At 42.5% G+C, this 17,778-nt stretch overlaps 1 protein-coding gene across 1 annotated transcript in view; it reads right to left on the bottom strand.

Moving 5' to 3' along the window:
- Positions 1 to 17,778, bottom strand: part of Sik3 (SIK family kinase 3) — a 179,265-nt gene that overhangs the window by 161,436 nt on the left and 51 nt on the right. The window contains 1 exon segment of the mRNA XM_042682761.1: positions 17,556 to 17,777. Within this exon segment, the coding sequence (XP_042538695.1) occupies positions 17,556 to 17,777 (222 nt within the window).

The following is a 17,778-nucleotide window of genomic DNA, read 5'->3' on the forward strand; positions in this document are numbered from 1 at the left end:
CCTAAACAACTCTCAGTGAAGACTAGCATGGAGAAAAATGAAAAATGTAACTGAAAGAAAAGCAAGCCCATTTTCTACCCACAGAAAACTTGCAAAAGAAGAATCCATGTAATTCACTAGTCCAGCCACACAAAAACCCTTTATTGCAGAGCTATTTTCAGTGGCACTTAATTCCAGGGTGGAGACTAAGGGTCCCAAACAAACCTATTTGAGTTATTTTTTCTCCTTTAATAATTCTCAAGTCCATAGTTTGACTTATTAGTCTGAAAGAGCTTGCCAAAACTCTTGTTATTTATTTTTAAAAGAAAATGGCCAGCCATGAGAAAATATACTTCTAAGTTTGTACTTATTTAGAATTAATAGTTGCATTGAAATGTTCTAGAACATTCCAATCAAAAAAAAAATAGGGGGGCTGGGAAGGTGGCTTAGTGATAGAGTGCTTGCCTTGCATGCATGCATGAGGCCCTGGGTTTGATTCTTTAGCACCACGTAAACAGAAAAAGCTGGAAATGGCGCTATGGCTCAAGTGGTAGAGCACTTGCCGTGAACTGAAGAGCTGAGGGACAGCACCCAGGCCCAGAGCTCAAGCCCCACAACAGAAAAAAGAAGAAAAAGAAAAAGAAAAAAAATACGGATTTTTGTCACAGTAAGTCTACCTGTTCTGTCCTGTGTTTCCCCAGACTTTAGGAGACATCTCTGTTTCAAACTCCTCTCATACACACTCTGAAGTTGGTTCCTGCATTAGAAAGCTACAGAAAATCCCAAATCCTGCTTCACAGCGTATGAATTCCTAATGTTTTAGGGAGAAGAAGAGGCCACACCAAAGAAGAAAACAATTGCTCAGCAACGTTACCTGCACCTCACCCGTGTCACAGCAATGAATCAGTGCAATACTGAATACCACAGGAGGGGCCGGTGCCATGCACAGGGCAGGAAATCAAGGTCACTACGCTGAGTTCTGTGTAACACTTTTTAAGTAATACCTGTTGGACCATCTGCTTTGCCAACAATCGAATGCCAACATAATTATCTTGATACCTTTCCTGGCATCTTCTCTCTATATATTCTTCACTTAAAAATTATGAGGAAAAAATGTTTTTCTAGCAATTGCAAAAGTTATCAAATGAAATTCAAAAAGGAAATCAAATCAAAACTAAAATATGCTACAGAAAAACTCTTCATTACATAATATACCCCCAAAATCATTTCAGTGGTACAGGCTGACTCTCAAAATTGATTAAATGTTCAATCAGTAAGTTAAGTATGTGTCTCCTATGAAATAGCAAAAAGGGAGATTACTGTTCTCCAGCTGTGGTACAATGTATCTATGAATGATTAAGAGGCTGGGTGCCAGTGGCTCACGCCTGTGATCCTAGCTACTCAGGAGGCTCAGATGTGAGGATCATGGTTTAAAGCCAGGCAGAACAGGAAACTCTATGAGACTTTTAGATCTAATTAACCACCAAAAAGCCAAAAGTGGATCTGAGACTCAAGTTGGAGAGCACTAGCCTAGAACAAAATACTTAGGGTCAGTATCTAGGCCCAGAGTTTAAGACCCAGGGTCAGCACAGAGAAAAAAAAAAAGAATGATTAAGAAAGGGATGGGTTGGGTTGGGTTTGGTTAGGAGGGTTTGAATTGAAACCTCTTTATATAACTACTTAAAGATAATAATATAAATAAATAAGCAAATGTTTTACAAACTGGCACGCATAAAAGTAATCTCTGGCAATTAATATATTTGGGGACCCTGAGCTCAAGCCCCAGTACCAGCACAAAAAAACTAAAAAATTCTTTGCCTTCACAAAGCTTACAGTTAAATGGAAGAAAAAAAGCCATTAAAAATAATAATAACTTAAGAAATTAAAATAGAAATAAAGCAGGAGCCAGTGGCTCAGACATAAATCCTAACTACTCAGGAGACTGAGATCTGAGGATCAGGGTTTGAAGTCAGCCTGGGTAGGAAAAAGCCCTGGAACTCTTATCTCCAATTAATCACACACACACACACACACACACACACACACACAAAACACTGTAAATGCAGATGTGGTTCAAGTAGTAGCCTTGAGCACTGAGCACTGAGCACTGAACTCAGTATCCAGGCCCTGAAATCAAGCTTCAAAACCTACACAAAGTAATTACAATAAAAATAAGCTGAGCTATGATGCATACCTAAATTCAAACTCTGGAGAAGAAAAAAAAATCTCAAGTTTGAGGCTAACCAAGGCTATATAGAGCTTGTCTCAGAGAAAAGCTAAAGATTAAATTAAATGTATTAAATTAAATAAAGGAAGGGCTGGGGGTTTAGCCCAGCAGAAGGGTGCCCACCCAGTGCGCACAAGGCCCTGGGTTCAGTCCTCAGCCCTGGGAAAAAAAAATTTAAATAAAGGAAAGATTTATATTTAAAAACAAAACCAGGGCTAGGAATGTGACTTAAGGGTAGAGTGTTTGCCTAGCATGCATGAAATCCTGGGTCCGATTCCTTAGTACCACATACACAGAAAAAGCCAGAAATGGTGCTATGGCTTAAGTGGTAGAGTGCTAGCCTTGAGCATAAAAAGAAGCTCAGGGACAGTGCCTAGACCCTCAGTGTTCAAGTCCCAGTACTGGCAAAAACAAACAAACAAGCAAACAAAAAACATAAAAGTATTTGAAGAAAACATGAGTAAATATTTTTATAAGGTTAGAATAAGAGCTGAGTAGAGCAGCATACCTATTCAAGAGACAGAAGAGCCCAACAAAGATACTCAAGAGCCCAAAAGCAAAAGTGCAAGACCAGCTCTAGCATCAGAAAAAGACACTAAGTCATATACTCTAAAGTCGGGCAAATTAGCATGGTCTCACTTGGAAGACAATTTTCAACAGCTACAGCTTTTTTGTGAGACGCGATAGACAGATCTCAGTGCTTCCCATATGAGAAGCAGGCACTCACCACTGAGCCAACGTCTTCAAAATGTGAAGTATTTAATATGTTGACCTAGTTATTCCAATTGTAGGAAATTATTATACAATTACTGAAAAAATGAAAAAATTAGCTTCCAAAGAAGATCCCAACACTATAAATATCATGATGGAAAAAAAGAATTCATAACTTTTGGCAACTAACTCAGGTCTAATAAAACTCTAATATTTTCTTTTAAGCAAAGCTGACCTAAAAGTCATATAAATAGTAAATAGTACAAAAACAAATAAATGAAATAGGAAATCAGCATTTCCTTAAGCTAGTCCCAAGTGTGCAAATAGAAATGTTCAGAAATATTAATTAATATATTGTTTACGATAAAATTTTCAATTCTTAAAATCTGTTAATAGGGTAGTTTTTTTTAGTGATATGAGGTTTGAACTCAGGGCCTCCTGCTTGCTAGACAGGTATATTCTACCACTTGAGTCATGCCCTGCAGATCCTAGAGTACTATTTTTATAAATTATCTTATACCCATATTAATTTAATAAATTATGTTATACTCTAATGGTATAGAAATGATTGAGACAAGGGCAAAAAAATACTACATGGAAAAATGTTGGAGATATTTTATTAAGTGAAAAACAAGTAGCAAACTAGTTGTATGGTATGATTCCTTAATAAAAATATCTAGTTATAATGTGTATATGTACATGCACACACACATGCACATACATGAGCATGTGTACGTGCATATTTCCAGTACTAAGGATTGAACCTAGAGCCATGCATATGCTAGACAAGTGCCCTACCACATAAGCTACATCCCCCAGCCCTTTCCTTTTGTTTTTGAGATTGGTTCTCACGGTACCTTTGCCTTGAACTGTAATCCTCCTGACACAGCCTCTGGAATAACTAGGAGAACAGGTCTGAAGGATCTTACCCACTTTGTTTATAAAATACTAACATGTTTCTGGACAGAGGGAATTAGCACTTTGTTAATTGTCAAGTTTTTTTATTTTATAAGATACTTGTGCCGGGCACCGGGGGCTCACGCCTGTAATCCTAGCTACTCAGGAGGCTGAGATCTGAGGATCATAGTTCAAAGCCAGCCCAGGCAAGGAAAGTCCGTGAGACTCTCATCTCCAATAAGCTACTAGAAAACCGGAAGTGGCGCTGTGGTTCAAGCAGTAGAGCGCTCACCTTGAGCTGAAGAGCTGAGGGATAGCGCCCAAGCCCAGAGTTCAAGCCCCAGGACCAACCAAAAAAAAAAAAAGATACTTGTATCATGGGCTGGGAAGGTGGCTCAGTGGTAGAGCGCTTGCCTTGCATGCATGAGGCCCTGGATTCAATTCCTCAGCACCACATAAGCAAAAAAAAGAAAAAAACCGGAAGTGGCACTGTGGCTCAGTGGTAGAGCGCTAGCCTTGAGCTGAAGAGCTGAGGGACAGCACCCAGGCCCAGAGTTCAGGCCCCACGACCGGACCCCGCCCCCCCAAAAAAAAAATTAAGGATACTTGTATCAGATAGACAGATAGCTAAAGAATGTCCTGAGAAAGAAAGAAGTTTATGAAAACAGAAGATGGGGTACAAAATGAGCATGTAGAAAAATCATTATGTACATATCATTTCAGAGTTCGAATAACTATACAAATTAACAAATTAGAGAATCAAAATTGATCATTTTTGTGCAGCAGACAAAACTAAGAAGACAATCCATGGAAGGGGAAAAAATATTTGTAACTCATGTATCTGATAAGGAACCCAAGGTGAATTTAAATAACCGCAACTATCTGAGAGGTAGTTTCAAATTTTAATGTGACTCCAAAAGTAGATTCTTGGCCTAAAACAGCTAAGAACCAAAACTGGTTAATTAGCATTGATCCACTCTCAGGCGGTGAATCTACCCTTTCTGGAGCCCATTTAGAGCAGGGCATTGGATGGAGCGGGAGACAGATGGAGGAAGAGAGAAGACAAGAGGAGGCAGGGACTAAAATCACAGGCCACCCTTCTCAGGTTAGAGGCCCATGCATAATATGTTTCAAACACGTTATTTTCTTCCTAAGGATTGTAAAATCCTTTAAGAGATCCTAAAGTACCATCCCAACATTTAATGGCCTCCAAGAATTACTACATATCTAGACATTGTTTATACCGCAGTTGACTTGGACACAAGATCATGGTCAGCGTACAGCTGGCCCACTGACCAGGTGACTAAAATAACATCACTGTTGATGCAGAAATGGAAAGAAAGCCAAGGACATACAATCACTAAAAACATTATTTTGAGGGTTTAAAATAATGAATGACTAAAAACCTCATCCATTGTCAGAACACTGCTTATGCAATGTTAGAACATTTTGACAGAAGCAAAGAACAACAGGAGGCAGGAAGCAAAGACAGAAGTAAGAAATCTTGCAGGTGCCCAACTAATCTTAATAAGAAATACACAGCGCTGCTCCTGTCTTCCACAATAAAAACAATTCTGTTTCTCATGGCATATGAAGCAAGATTTCTTCTGCCAAAAACAGAAGAACTTACTACATGAAAATGTCAGCTTCTTCCGTGGAACACTACACTGGCAGTGAACAGATACAAACTTTTGAACTAGAGAGTTTGGACTGCTTCCTCACCAAGCTTTTAATATCATTGAATTTTATCAAATTCACTTCAATTCATACAAACTCTAACATGAGTGGAGAAAATACCACCCCCCAGTATACATTATAAATATTTTTTTTTTTAAAAAGTATATAAAACACGTATGGGCCAGGTGCTGGTGGCTCACACCTGCATTCCTAGCTACTCAGGAGGCTGAGATCTGAGGATTGTGCTTCAAAGCCAGCCTAAGCAAGAAAGTCTGTGAGACTCTTATCTCCAATTAACCACCAGAAAACCAGAAGTGGCACTGTAGCTTGAAGTGGTAGAATGCTAGCCTTGAACAATAGAGCCCAGGGGACAATGCCCAGGCCCTGAGTTAAAACCCCACAACCCACAAAAAAAAAAGCACATATAGATTCTGCTTGTACCCTGATTCAAAACAAGTAAGTGATCAAAAATGCCATAGAAACTGAAGCCCTGCATGGTAGCACACATTAGTAATCCATCACTCAGAAGATGAAAGTAGGAAAGCCCAGATTCCAGGCCATCTGGGTTATACAGCAAAACCTTTTCTACCACTCCCCTCCAAAAAAAAAGAAAAATTTTTTTGTTAAAGACTCAGATAAGGGGCTGCTAGCTCAGTTGGTAGAGCACTAGCCAATGAATGAAAGTGGCAGGTACTGAGTTCAAGTTCCAGTCATGGACCTAAATAAAAAAGGAAAAGAAAAAGGCTCAGTTAATAATTCTATCTCTCATCAACCTTTCGTCTCTTCCCTTCAGCAATTTCTCCAGTGTAGAAATTGTGTCCCCTTGGAGCTGGGAGGGTGGCTCAGTGGTAAAGTGCTTGCCTTGCATGCATGAGGTCCTGAGTTCGATTCCTCAGCACCATATAAGCAGAAAAGGCCAGAAGTGGCACTGTGTCTCAAGTGGTAGAGCACTGCTAGCCTTGAGCTGAAGAGCCGAGGGACAGTGCCCAAGCCAAGTTCAGGCCCCACAACTGACAAAAAAACAAAAAGTGTTTAAAAAAAAAAAAAAAAAAGTGTCCCCTGTGAAAGATAAGAAGAGAATAATGCTCCACAAAAAGCAAGTGAAAGGTTCAGATATACGCTTACTCTTTTCTTTCCTCTTACAGTTTTGGTTCAGGGAAAAATGGAGTAGGCAGCTGCATTAACCCTATTCTGCCCTGAACCTTATCTATGGCAGTAGGCTTGGAAGCAAAGTAGTGACTTAAAAGCTTCCACTGCCATGCCAACCGAGACAGAAGGGGAGACAGATAAGACAGCCTATGCACTGGCTGTGCAACAGGCTTTTTACACACTGCTGTGGAGGCAAAGTGCTGCAATCTTTCTGGAAAGCAATGTGGAAATACACGTATCAGGTGTCTTGCAAACATGTGTTCCCTCTGGCCCAGTAATCTCACTTTCCTCCACAATCTACCCAGAGCAGAGAATCAGAAATACAGCAGACACAGAGACAAAACAGTTATTACAGTGAATTTATGAAGTGAAAATAAATGAATAAATAAGGAAATCTTAAATTATGAAAAGGGTTCTAAAACTTAATAGTAATTGTGTCATGGAAAGATATGTATCCATTAAAACTGATACATATTAATAGTTTCTAGTGATAAGACCAAAGGGGAAGGGACAAACTGTATCAATATGACCCTATTTAAAAATACATAAACAGAAAAAGCCGGAAGTGCCATTGTGGTTCAATTGTAGAGTGCTATCCTTGAGCAAAAGAAGCTCAGGGACAGTGCTCAGGCCCTGAGTTCAAGCAAATAAATAAATAAATGTATAGACCATAGTAAATGTATTTTAAAATATTAATAATTACTGTCTCTGAGTAGCAGGATTATAGGTGATTAGTTTCTCTAGGGCTTTGAAGTCAGAACCTTGAGCCTATGAGGCTGACAGTCCAGACATACCGTCAGTTGTGCTTTTTGCTGGTTATTTTTTGGAGATGTAGTACAGAAAACATTTTTGGCCTAGCTGACAAGGAACCTCAGTCCTCAAGATCTCAGCTTCCTAAGTAGCTAGAATTATAGGTATGAGTTGACAGCATCTGATCTCTTGCTTCAGTTTAATTTCTGAATTTTCCCAAAAGCTGTTTCCTTCCTTTCCTTCTTTCCTTCCTTCACTTCCCTTCTTCCCTCCCTCCTTCCCTATCCTCTTTCTTTCTTTTTCTTTCTTTCTCTCTTTTTCTTTCCTTCTTTTTCTTTCTGTATTCAGGCGTTCATGCCTCCTAGGCAGGCCCTCTACTATTTAAGCCACACTTCCAGCCCCAAGTTTCCCAGTTTTTCCATAAGTAAAAAGTTACTTTTATAATCAGAAAAGAGTGGGAAAAGCTGTAATGGGAGACAGTAAAAATAGACTGTGTGGTTGAGGTAAAAGCATTTATTATTATACTTAACACCTTGTCTTCCTTCCTCTATTTGGTCCAAGCTACAAGCATTTGACTGTTCCTTTAACTTAACCCCTTGTCTACCCTAACAAGAATAAAGTCTATCTTCTAGAATCAGTAGTTACGTTTTACGTTGACATGACATAGCAAATACATTGGCACAAGTAAGAACCAATGAAAAGTAACTCATTAAGATTACTGGCCAGCCAGTTCAGTGGCTCATTCCTATCATCCTAGCTACTCAGGAGGCTGAGATCTAAGGATCAAGGTTCAAAGCCAGCCTGGGCAGGAAATATCCAAGAGACTCATCTCCAACTACCAAAGAGCCAGAAATGGAGCTGTGGCTCAAGTGGTAGAGTGCTGAGCACTGTCCCTGACCACAAAAGCTCAGGCCCTGAGTTCAAGCCCAGGATCAGCAACAACAACAAAAAAAAAAAACTGCTAGCCAATAACAGAATTTTTTGTCTTTTTTTTTTCCTTTTTATTTTAAATCAGGTTACTTGGTATGAAGAAAAGAAAAAGAAACAACTCAACAAGTAGTGTAAAGTTATCTCAGGACATGCCAGTACGGCGGTTTCACGGATCTCCACAGGAAGAAAGGCTCCCAGGCAGAGGAGGGGAACTGGAGGCATCAGCTCACCACACTGACAACATTGGTCTAAGGACAGCAACTCACAGGGAAGAACCTGCCATTTGAAACAAGGGACTTTTGGGGTTGAGGATTCAGCACAGTGGCATAACACATGCCTGGCATGCCCAATTCCCTGGGTTCAAGCCCCTTGTGGGAGGTAAGGGGGAAGTAGCAAATTTCTGCCAGGCATAATGGTACCTGCCTATAATCCTAGCACTCAGAAGACAGAAGCAAGAGAATGGTGAGTTTAAGACCAGCAAAGACTACACAGGGAAATCCTGTCTCTCAAAAAAAAAGTTTTAAAAAGTCTAAGATAAGCATTAAGTAACCGCTTAATGCTTATAAAAGTGTACTAAACACTAACAGTTTATTTCATTGTATTAAGTTATACTGTACCATCCCATCAAGCAATAAAAATTATTTTTTTAATTTGAAGGAAAATGATTTGCACAAATTTCAAGTATGTCCAAATCCTGCCAGACTATAAATGGTACATAGCATTTAGTTATCTAGAGAAATCTTTAATCATTGTTTAGAGATAAGACTAAGGTACTGTGTGGGAAAGACAATAGGGGTAAAGGCAAGGAGACTTGGTTTCATTAATATTCCTTTGTACTTTCTGAATCTTGTGTTATATGCCATCTATTCCTATTTCAAAAATATTTGAAATAAAGTTTTTAATTCAAAAAAAAAATTTAGTCTCAAGAAATGTGGTCAGAGCTAGATGTGGAAGTGCATATTTATAATTTAAGCATTCAGGAAGGCAGAGATAAGATAGGAGGACTGAAATTTGAGGCCAGCCTAGGCAAAAAGTTATCTATCACTAAAAAAAAAGTCAAGAGTGGTGGGACATACCTATAATCCCAGTTGCTGAGCGCAGAGAGAATAAGATTGCAATTCAAAGTCAGGCGCAAACAAAAGCAAAAGACACTATGTGAAAAAGAACTAAAGCAAAAAGAGCTGGAGACTTGGATCAAGTGGTACAGTGCTCATGCAAAGTGCAAGTGCAAAAGTAAAAAGTGCAAAAAGGTCTTTGAGTTCAATCCTCAGTGCCACAAAAAAGAAAAAGAAAAGAAAGAATGGGAGGAAAAGAAAGAATTATGAAATGTGGGTAGCTAATTTAAGTTGTTACTTTTCAATCTACCCATGAGCTGGAAGAAAGAAAGCATACTGCTGGGAAGCAAGTGTTAGAGCTGAAACAAAACAAAATTTCCTAATCAAAACCTACATTTAGTTTAAAATAACTGGCAAAAATATCCAATTGAGTGGCCCAGCCCACACAGACAAACTTAAAACAGGCAAGAGGTTTTCTTCTCCTTCTTAGTCAGTTTCTGGGAAATAGAGCTAAGTATTCACAATTTGATTCCCTCTTGTTTGAAAAGCCAAATCTGATCAGTGACAGAAACTCTTTGTATGGAGATCACACACCTGCTGAACAGAAATATGTTCCTAACATAACTTCACAATGGCTCATCCAACAGTTCTGTAGCTTGTGGGACTGGGACTGTACAGCTCCAAAAGGGGGCCTGCCGAGCGAATTCAGCCTAGTCTGCTGAAGCTACTCAAGAGGCTGAAATCGGAAGACTGAGGTTCAAAATCAGCCCAAGAAGAAAAGTCCATGGTATTCTTATCTCCAATTAACCATCAAAAAGCTGGAAGTGGAGCTGTGGCTCAAGTGGTAGAGTGCTAGCCTTGAGCTGAAGAGCTGAGGGACAGCGCCCAGGCCCAGAGTTCAGGCCCCACAACCGGACCCCCCCCCCCAAAAAAAGAAAAAGAATGTGATGAATGAATGAATGAGTGAAAGAATAAATGAAAAAAGGAGAGACTCCACCTCATAAGAGAAGTGTCTAGGTATTTTTACAATCAGAAGCACTGGGCAGTAGAGAACATTTTTCTCTTCAGAGCATTCATTTCCTTTTATGCCATGAACTAGAAAACATTAGCCAGATTGATGCCTGGAAAATGAAAACAACACTTCTGGCACAGAAATAACTAGTCTGGGCACCCCTGGCTTGAGCCAGATCTATGACTTTCTAGGGAGCTGGCACCAAAATCACAACGCTAAAATAAACATCTTTGATGTGCAAAGTAGAATACTAGTATTCTAACTCTGTAGAGACTAGTTAGCACTAATCGGTCTTCACAAACTTTCCACAGAATCAGTAACCCCAGCATGACAGTATCAAAATGAACTTAGTCATCTCTCAACAGCCACTAGACCATCTTCCTCAAATGTATCTCATACAAATGCTGCTTTCAATTTCTTTTTGACATAAGTCTTTGTTCCATTCACCAATGAATCTTGTTTTCAGCTTTTTAAATAAAGGGCACAAGTACTACCTCATCTGCTTCATTGAACTCTTTCTTAAAAGTAAACATAATGCTTTCAGCCCTCTTGGAGTTGTTCTCTTCATGAAATGGATTTGCATGAAAACACAGCACATAAGTCCTTGCTGCTCAGTCTTTGGAATAGGGTCACAGGGGCAAAGTTTTTTCTTTGTGTAATATTAAAAGTTAAGAGTCCTGAGCCAGGTGTTGGTGGCTCACACCTATAATCTTAGCTACTCTAAGGACTGAAGTTAGAAGGCAGACAGTACAGGAAAGTCTATGAAACTCTTATCTCCAATTAATCACAGAAAAAGCAGGAAATGGATATGTGGCTCAAGTGGAAGAACACTAGCCTTGAGCAAATATGAGCTCAAGGACAGTACCTAGGTCCAGAGTTCAGGCCCTACGACCAGCAGAAAAATAAAAAATAAAAAATCCTGAGCGCAGGATGTAGCTCACTGGTACATAATTTGACTAGCACACATTAAGTCCCTGGGTTTGATCTCAACGTTGAGGGAAACAAATTCTAAACTTCTTCTAAGTAGCATGGCACATTCTGCATACAAACACAAATGTAGCTGGGCACTGGTGGCTTACACCTGTAATCCTAGCTACTCAGGAGGCTGCAATCTGAAGATGGTAGTTGGAAGCCAGCCCAGGCAAGAAAGTCTGTGAGACTCATCTCAATTAACGACCATAAAAACCATGAGTAGAGCTGTGGCTAAAGTGGTAGAGAGCTAGCCTTGAGCAAAAGAAATTCAGGGGGGCAGGGAATGTGGCTTAGTGGTAGAGTGTTTGCCTAGCATGCATGAAGCCCTGGGTTCAATTCCTTGGTACCATATATCAAAAATAAATACAATTAATAAAAGGAAAACATGAAGAAGAAAAAGGAGGAAGAGGAATAAGGTGGAGGAGGAGGAGGAGGGAGAGGAGAGGGAGGAGGAGGGAGGAGGAGGGGGGAGGACAGGGGAGGAGGGGGGAGGAGGGGGGAGGAGGGGGGAAGGAGGAGGAGGGGGAGGAGTTGTTGTTGTTCAGGGACAATACTCTGAGTTCAAGCTCCAGGACTGGCAACAATAACAAAAATCAGCACCCTTAGGACTAGAATTACAGGAATGGAACTCTACAACCACCTGCCAGTATGTTAAGCTTATAGGAACATTTTAACATATTTTCCACCAAATTTAAGTGAATTTCTAAAGAAAAGACCATGCAAACCAACTGTTCCATCATCAATATGACAAAACTTTGAGCCTGGTGTGTAACACACTCAGGAGGCTGAGGCAGAAGCATCCTGAGGCTAGCCTCAGCTATATAGTGAGATGCTGTCAAAAACATGAAGACTGGGGGAAAGCAAAGGAAACAGTGACATTGTACTAAAAAAGAAATGTACTTATTACCTGACTAATGAAATGGTAGCCCTTCTGTACAACACCTTAATAATAACAGTAAAATTAAAATTAAAAAGCCGGGCACCAGTGGTTCACACCTGTAATCCTAGCTACTCAGGAGGCTGAGATCTGAGGATCCCAGTTCAAAGCCAGCCCAGCCAGGAAACTCCCTGAGACTCTTATCTCCAATAAACCACTCAGAAAACTGGAAGTGGTGTTACGCCTTGAGCTGTAGAGCTGAGGGACAGAGCCCAGGAGTTCAAGCCCCACAACCCACAAAAAAGAGGAGGAGGAGAAGGAGAAGGAGGAAGAGGAGATCTAGAGAGGGAAGGTGGGATTAACTTTGAGCTCAAAGCAAAAGCCAATGTTAGTTTTAACTGGCCAGCTCTCAAAAATGTTATTACAGGGCTGTTATTATATGGCTTAGTGGTAGAGTGCTTGTCTAGCATACATAAAGCCCTGGGTTCAATTCCTCAGTACAACATAAATAGAAAGCTGGATGTGGCACTGTGGCTCAAGTGGTAGAGTGCTGGCCTTGAGAAAAGAAGCTCAGGACAGTGCCCAGGCCCTGAGTTCAAGCCCCAGGATTGGCCCCCCAAAAAAAAATATTTAAAAAGTTTATTGAAAAGCTGGTTTAAAGTGATAATTTCAGGGCTGGGAAGGTGGCTCAGTGGTAGAGCACTTGCCTTGCATACCTGAGGTCCTGGGTTCAATTCCTCAGCACCACATAAACAAAAAGAAAAAAAGAGCCAGAAGTGGCACTGTGGCTCAAGTGGTAGAGCGCTAGCCTTGAGCTGAAGAGCTGAGGGACAGCGCCCAGGCCCAGAGTTCAGGCCCCAAGACTGGACCAAATAAATAAATAAATAAAGTGATAATTTCATTATATTAGCCAACCCACATTCCATAGGAATTAGTTCCAGGTATCTCAAAGCAGCATCTGTCATGGAAGCAAATTGTTCATTTTTGGGTTTTTTTGGTTTTTTTTTTTTACATGAAAACACATCAAGACTGCTTCTACCTTACATAAAACCAGTCATATGCAGTCATATACTCTTCCCAAGGGTATATTTAAATGGAGCCTATGTCTTAATTCATCCTGGTTACTATACCTGATGCTGCTGGTTATGAGAATGATGACACTTACTACATGCTTACTAAGTGCCAAGCACTGCACTGGCAGCCTGACACACACTGTCTCACCTAATTTCACAACACTCTTACCAGTGAGGTCAGTACTGCCATCCACCCATTTTACAGATGCAGAAACCCAAGCAGAACAACCCAAAATCATCCCACTTTAGTAAGCAGCAGAGGATTCAAACAAGTTGGTCTTACCCACAGCAGTAAATTGGTCTTATCCTACACCGAGAACCGACAAGTGATTTGTATTTGTTGAAATCACAGTTTGTTGAAATCAGTTTCAAACTATTTGTCCATTGGCAGGGTGCCAGTATTTCATTCCTGTAATCCTAACTACTCAGGAGGCTGAGATCTTGGGGATCATGGTTCAAAGACAGCATGGACGGACAAATCCCCAAATCTTCTCTCCAATTAACTAGCAAAAAGCCAAAAGTGGAGGAATAGCTCAAGTGGTAGAACACCAGGCTTAAGCAAAAGACCTAAGCAAAAGCTCAAGGACACTGGGTTCATACTCCAGTACACACACACACACACACACACACACACACACACCAGTACACATGCACATGCATACACAAATTGGCTAAAGGATTTTAGTCATGTATACTTGCTTAAACTTACACAAAATAAGTCTCTTTTTGTTCCTATTAGTCCAATTAGTTTGAAGGTATAATTAGGCATAGGAAACAGACTGTAGGCCATCTGAGAGCAGAAAACTTTTTTTAAATCCCTTTACCACCTTATAATGATTCTAACAAAAGAACAAAGAATCTTAGGCTAGGTTCATTCCCTCCCCACAAAAAAAGGAAATCAATGCAGGTAAGCCAAAGACAGGGTGAGCTGTGGAGCAAATCATGAGCAGAGTACAACACAGATGAATACTTGCTCCTGTGAATGGCTCTGCAGGGCTCTAATATAAAGTCTGAGCTCATAAAGCCACACTGCAAAAGTACCCAAACCAAACAGGAAGTCACTCCCTTTCTCTACTGACCTTATTCATCCCAGAGAAGAGTTAACAGAATTAAAAAAAAAAAAAAAAAGTTAACAGAATTTGAGGAAGGGCCAGCTTCACCACTTATTGTTGGATGAAATACAGTAGTTTGGTCAATAAATGAGCCAACTTCTTGGTCCCTAGAACAGGTCATGTAAGAAAAGGTGATCATAAATATCTCCCTAATGTTCAGAATATACCTATTACCTAACCTCCTTCAGCCAACACAGCATCAGCTGAATTACCTGAGTAAAAATTTTATATAGTTACATTTTTTAAAAAAGACCATTCAGTAACCTAAAAGGGGGGAGGGGGAAGATCACATACCTCTAAAAAACAAAAAGTATTACATTGTAGAAAAAGATGGAAAAGATGTAACTCTTTGCTTCCATCTGACCTGACTGCAGAAGTAAGATAAACACTGCAGTGCTAGGGGGAAAAAAAATCTCCCTACCTGAATAACAGAAGCAGCAGCCTCTGCGACTTCTGTACCTAGGTACCTTCCTTGCTATTATATAACCAAACTGTGGCCTGAATGGCCCTGGTTCTTTGTGTCAACAGCTGCTGGGCACATCTGAGCTGTCAGCAGTTGAGCACCCCTTCCAGATAAGCAAGAAGCAGGCCAGGTAGTGCTCATGGTTCTCCCAGAGCACATGACAGCTCCTTATGAATTAAGCTTCACTCATGTCCTCAGAGTAAGCAGCAAAAGAGGGGGCACTTGTAACTGTAACTAAGAAATTGCATACTGCTACAGAAACACAAATGAATGCTGGTGTGGTCCCTTCACACATGCAACTCATTGTCCAAGCCATTCAAGACTCATTCAAGACTAAATATTTCCATACATAGGAATTGCATAACTGCACACCACAAATGATCAAAGATAAAAACCAACATAAACAGTGACACCCGTTTATAAACAAGCCAATGTTTTAAATGCTGCAGTCCTAAAGGATACCAATGTCTCAGAGAAACACACACACACACACACACACACACACACACACACAGGAAAATTAGAAAGCGGGCAGACCAGCCATAATTAGGCACTAGCTCTGCTGACTATTGAAGATAGAAATGTCTCTTTTATATATAAAGCAAAGAATCAACTGTTCACCATTACATTTAGGGAAACATTGAACCTTGCCTGTCATAGATTTTTTTAAATCAATATTTTGGTATAGCTAAGGACTGGAAGGTTCAAAATTTTGTAAATCATAGGCACCAGGCAGCCAATTAAGTTCATGGAGTCCATTCCCCAGAGGTCAGAGCAAAGTAATCACAGAAGCACAAAGTGATTATTTAGAAGAAAGGGGAAAGGAAAAACAAAAAGGGGAGGGGGAAATAACCCAAACAAGCAACAAGGCACATTGTTTGTAAATTTGTTTGTTTTGGCTAACATTGTTTGTAAATTTTGTTTGTTTTGGCTAACAGTAAGCAAGACTCAAAATGGGGGGCGGGGGGTGAGAAGATGCACCAGAGTATTCAATTCTGCTTAGTCTCTACAAGCTGTGAAGTTGAGGTTGCCATTTGAAGACTTGAGGCTCTCAGATAAAACAGACAAAAAAAAAAAAAAAATAGCTGAAGAGGGTCCTCAAGAGGAAGTGAAACTGGCCACAGCCACCCAGCCAGCCACCCTATAATCCCTTGACAGAGCAAGAGACAGGGAAAGAAACTCAGGTGGCAAGTTAGCTGGAGAGAAGGCCCAAATAGGTCCTCTGGAAAGGAGTGATTACCACAAAAGCAAAGGGGGGGGGGAGAGGAAGAGGAGGGGGAGGGGGGAGGGGGAGGGGGAGGAGGAAGAAGAAGAAGAAGAAGAAGAAGAAGAAATAGAAATAATAACCCAGGGACTAAGCTGAGGGGAATTGGAAGGCTTTCGTAGGAAGCAGCAGCACCAGTAAGGGCTCTTCCTTCCTTGGGCAGAGGGAAAACACAAACTGCAGTTTTACATATAATGAATGAGTACATTAAAAGAACTCATTCAAGTGAGATGTTTGAGCGAAGAAAAATTAGGAGTCAGAAAGGGCTGGGGGGGAGAGGGGCGGGTGTCCATCAAAACTAAAGGATTCCTCTCGCTGTTTTTCTAGTCCCATCCTCCCACAAATGAAGAACGCTATATAAAAGTGCACCCCAAATTTCCTTTAAAAAAAGAAAAAGGAAGGAATTTTGTCTATATCCATAGATGGCTTCCTAATTGACCTTGGCCAATTTCACGACTACAGCTCCTCAAATCCCTTGGGAACCGAAGGGCCCAAGGAGTTGAAGTCCTCTGGTGAAGGGCCCCCTGGTCCCCAGCCTTCCTCCCTTCACCCCTGCCAGCCCACCCTGGGTACCACACAGCCCACACTTCCAGACCCTCCAATGATGACAACTAAAAATAACCGGTAACCCAGCGCTCCCAATTTGTTAACCCTTGGTGGGCTATCGCCACGGATAAACCTGGGCCCCCAGGACCTCTGTCTCCCACCCGTTTCCCGGGCCCTTCACACACACACACACACACACACACACTTCCTCCGCATTCCCCCGTGTTCTCGATTGCCTCAGTGTCCCCTTCAGGCTTCCATTCGCACCATCCATCCTTATCAGTCTTAGGTGATCGAATGCGGATTCCGATCTCGGTCCTAAGGTGCCAGGTGCCCTGCACCCTGTGTCCATGCCCGGGGACGGACGTCTCGGGGACCTCAGAAGCGCAGTTCTGCACCACCACCCCCCCTCCGCCGGGTCCGCAGTTCCCGGGTCCCTCGCCCCGGTCCCCTCAGGGTCTCCGGAGTCCTCCCGGCTCCCTGACGGCCGCCCCCTGACGGCCGCCCCCCCCCCCGGGCTCCGGCGCCTGCTCCTGGCCGATCACCCCTCACGACCCTCCGACGCAGCCCGAGGACCCCTGCCCAAGCCCGCCGCTCGCTCGGCGCCGGGGGGACCCCCCCCCGCGCGCCCCTCCGGCTGTGGAGTTTCCCGGTTTCCTCTCCCGGGTCCGCCGCGACCCCGCGCGCGCCGGTCTCCCCCGGGCCCCCAACGCTCTCCCTCAGGACGACCCCGTTCTCTGACCCCGGGCCCCGGAGACCCCCGGGGTCCGTGGGGTCGCGGGACTCCCCCGGCCCCCGCCCCCCCACCCGGCGTGCCCGGGCAGCGCAGCGCCTCAGCCGCGGGGCCCCGGGCGCCGGTACCTTGGCCTTGGTGACGAGGTGCGTGGCCCGCTTGACCACCGCGAAGTTGCCCTTGCCGATGGTGCGGTCGATCTCGTAGTAGCCGATGCGAGCGGGCATGGACCCGCGGGAGGCCGGGGCTGAGGGGCGCGGCGGGCCGGCCGCGGGGGGTCCCGCAGCGGGGGCGGCCGGGGGTCCCGGGGCGGGCGGAGGGAGCAAGCGGCCCGCCGGCCCGGTTCCCCCC

The sequence above is a fragment of the Dipodomys spectabilis genome, unplaced genomic scaffold, assembly GCF_019054845.1.
Source record: "Dipodomys spectabilis isolate Male_0828 unplaced genomic scaffold, ASM1905484v1 ptg000076l, whole genome shotgun sequence".
NCBI lineage: Eukaryota > Metazoa > Chordata > Mammalia > Rodentia > Heteromyidae > Dipodomys > Dipodomys spectabilis.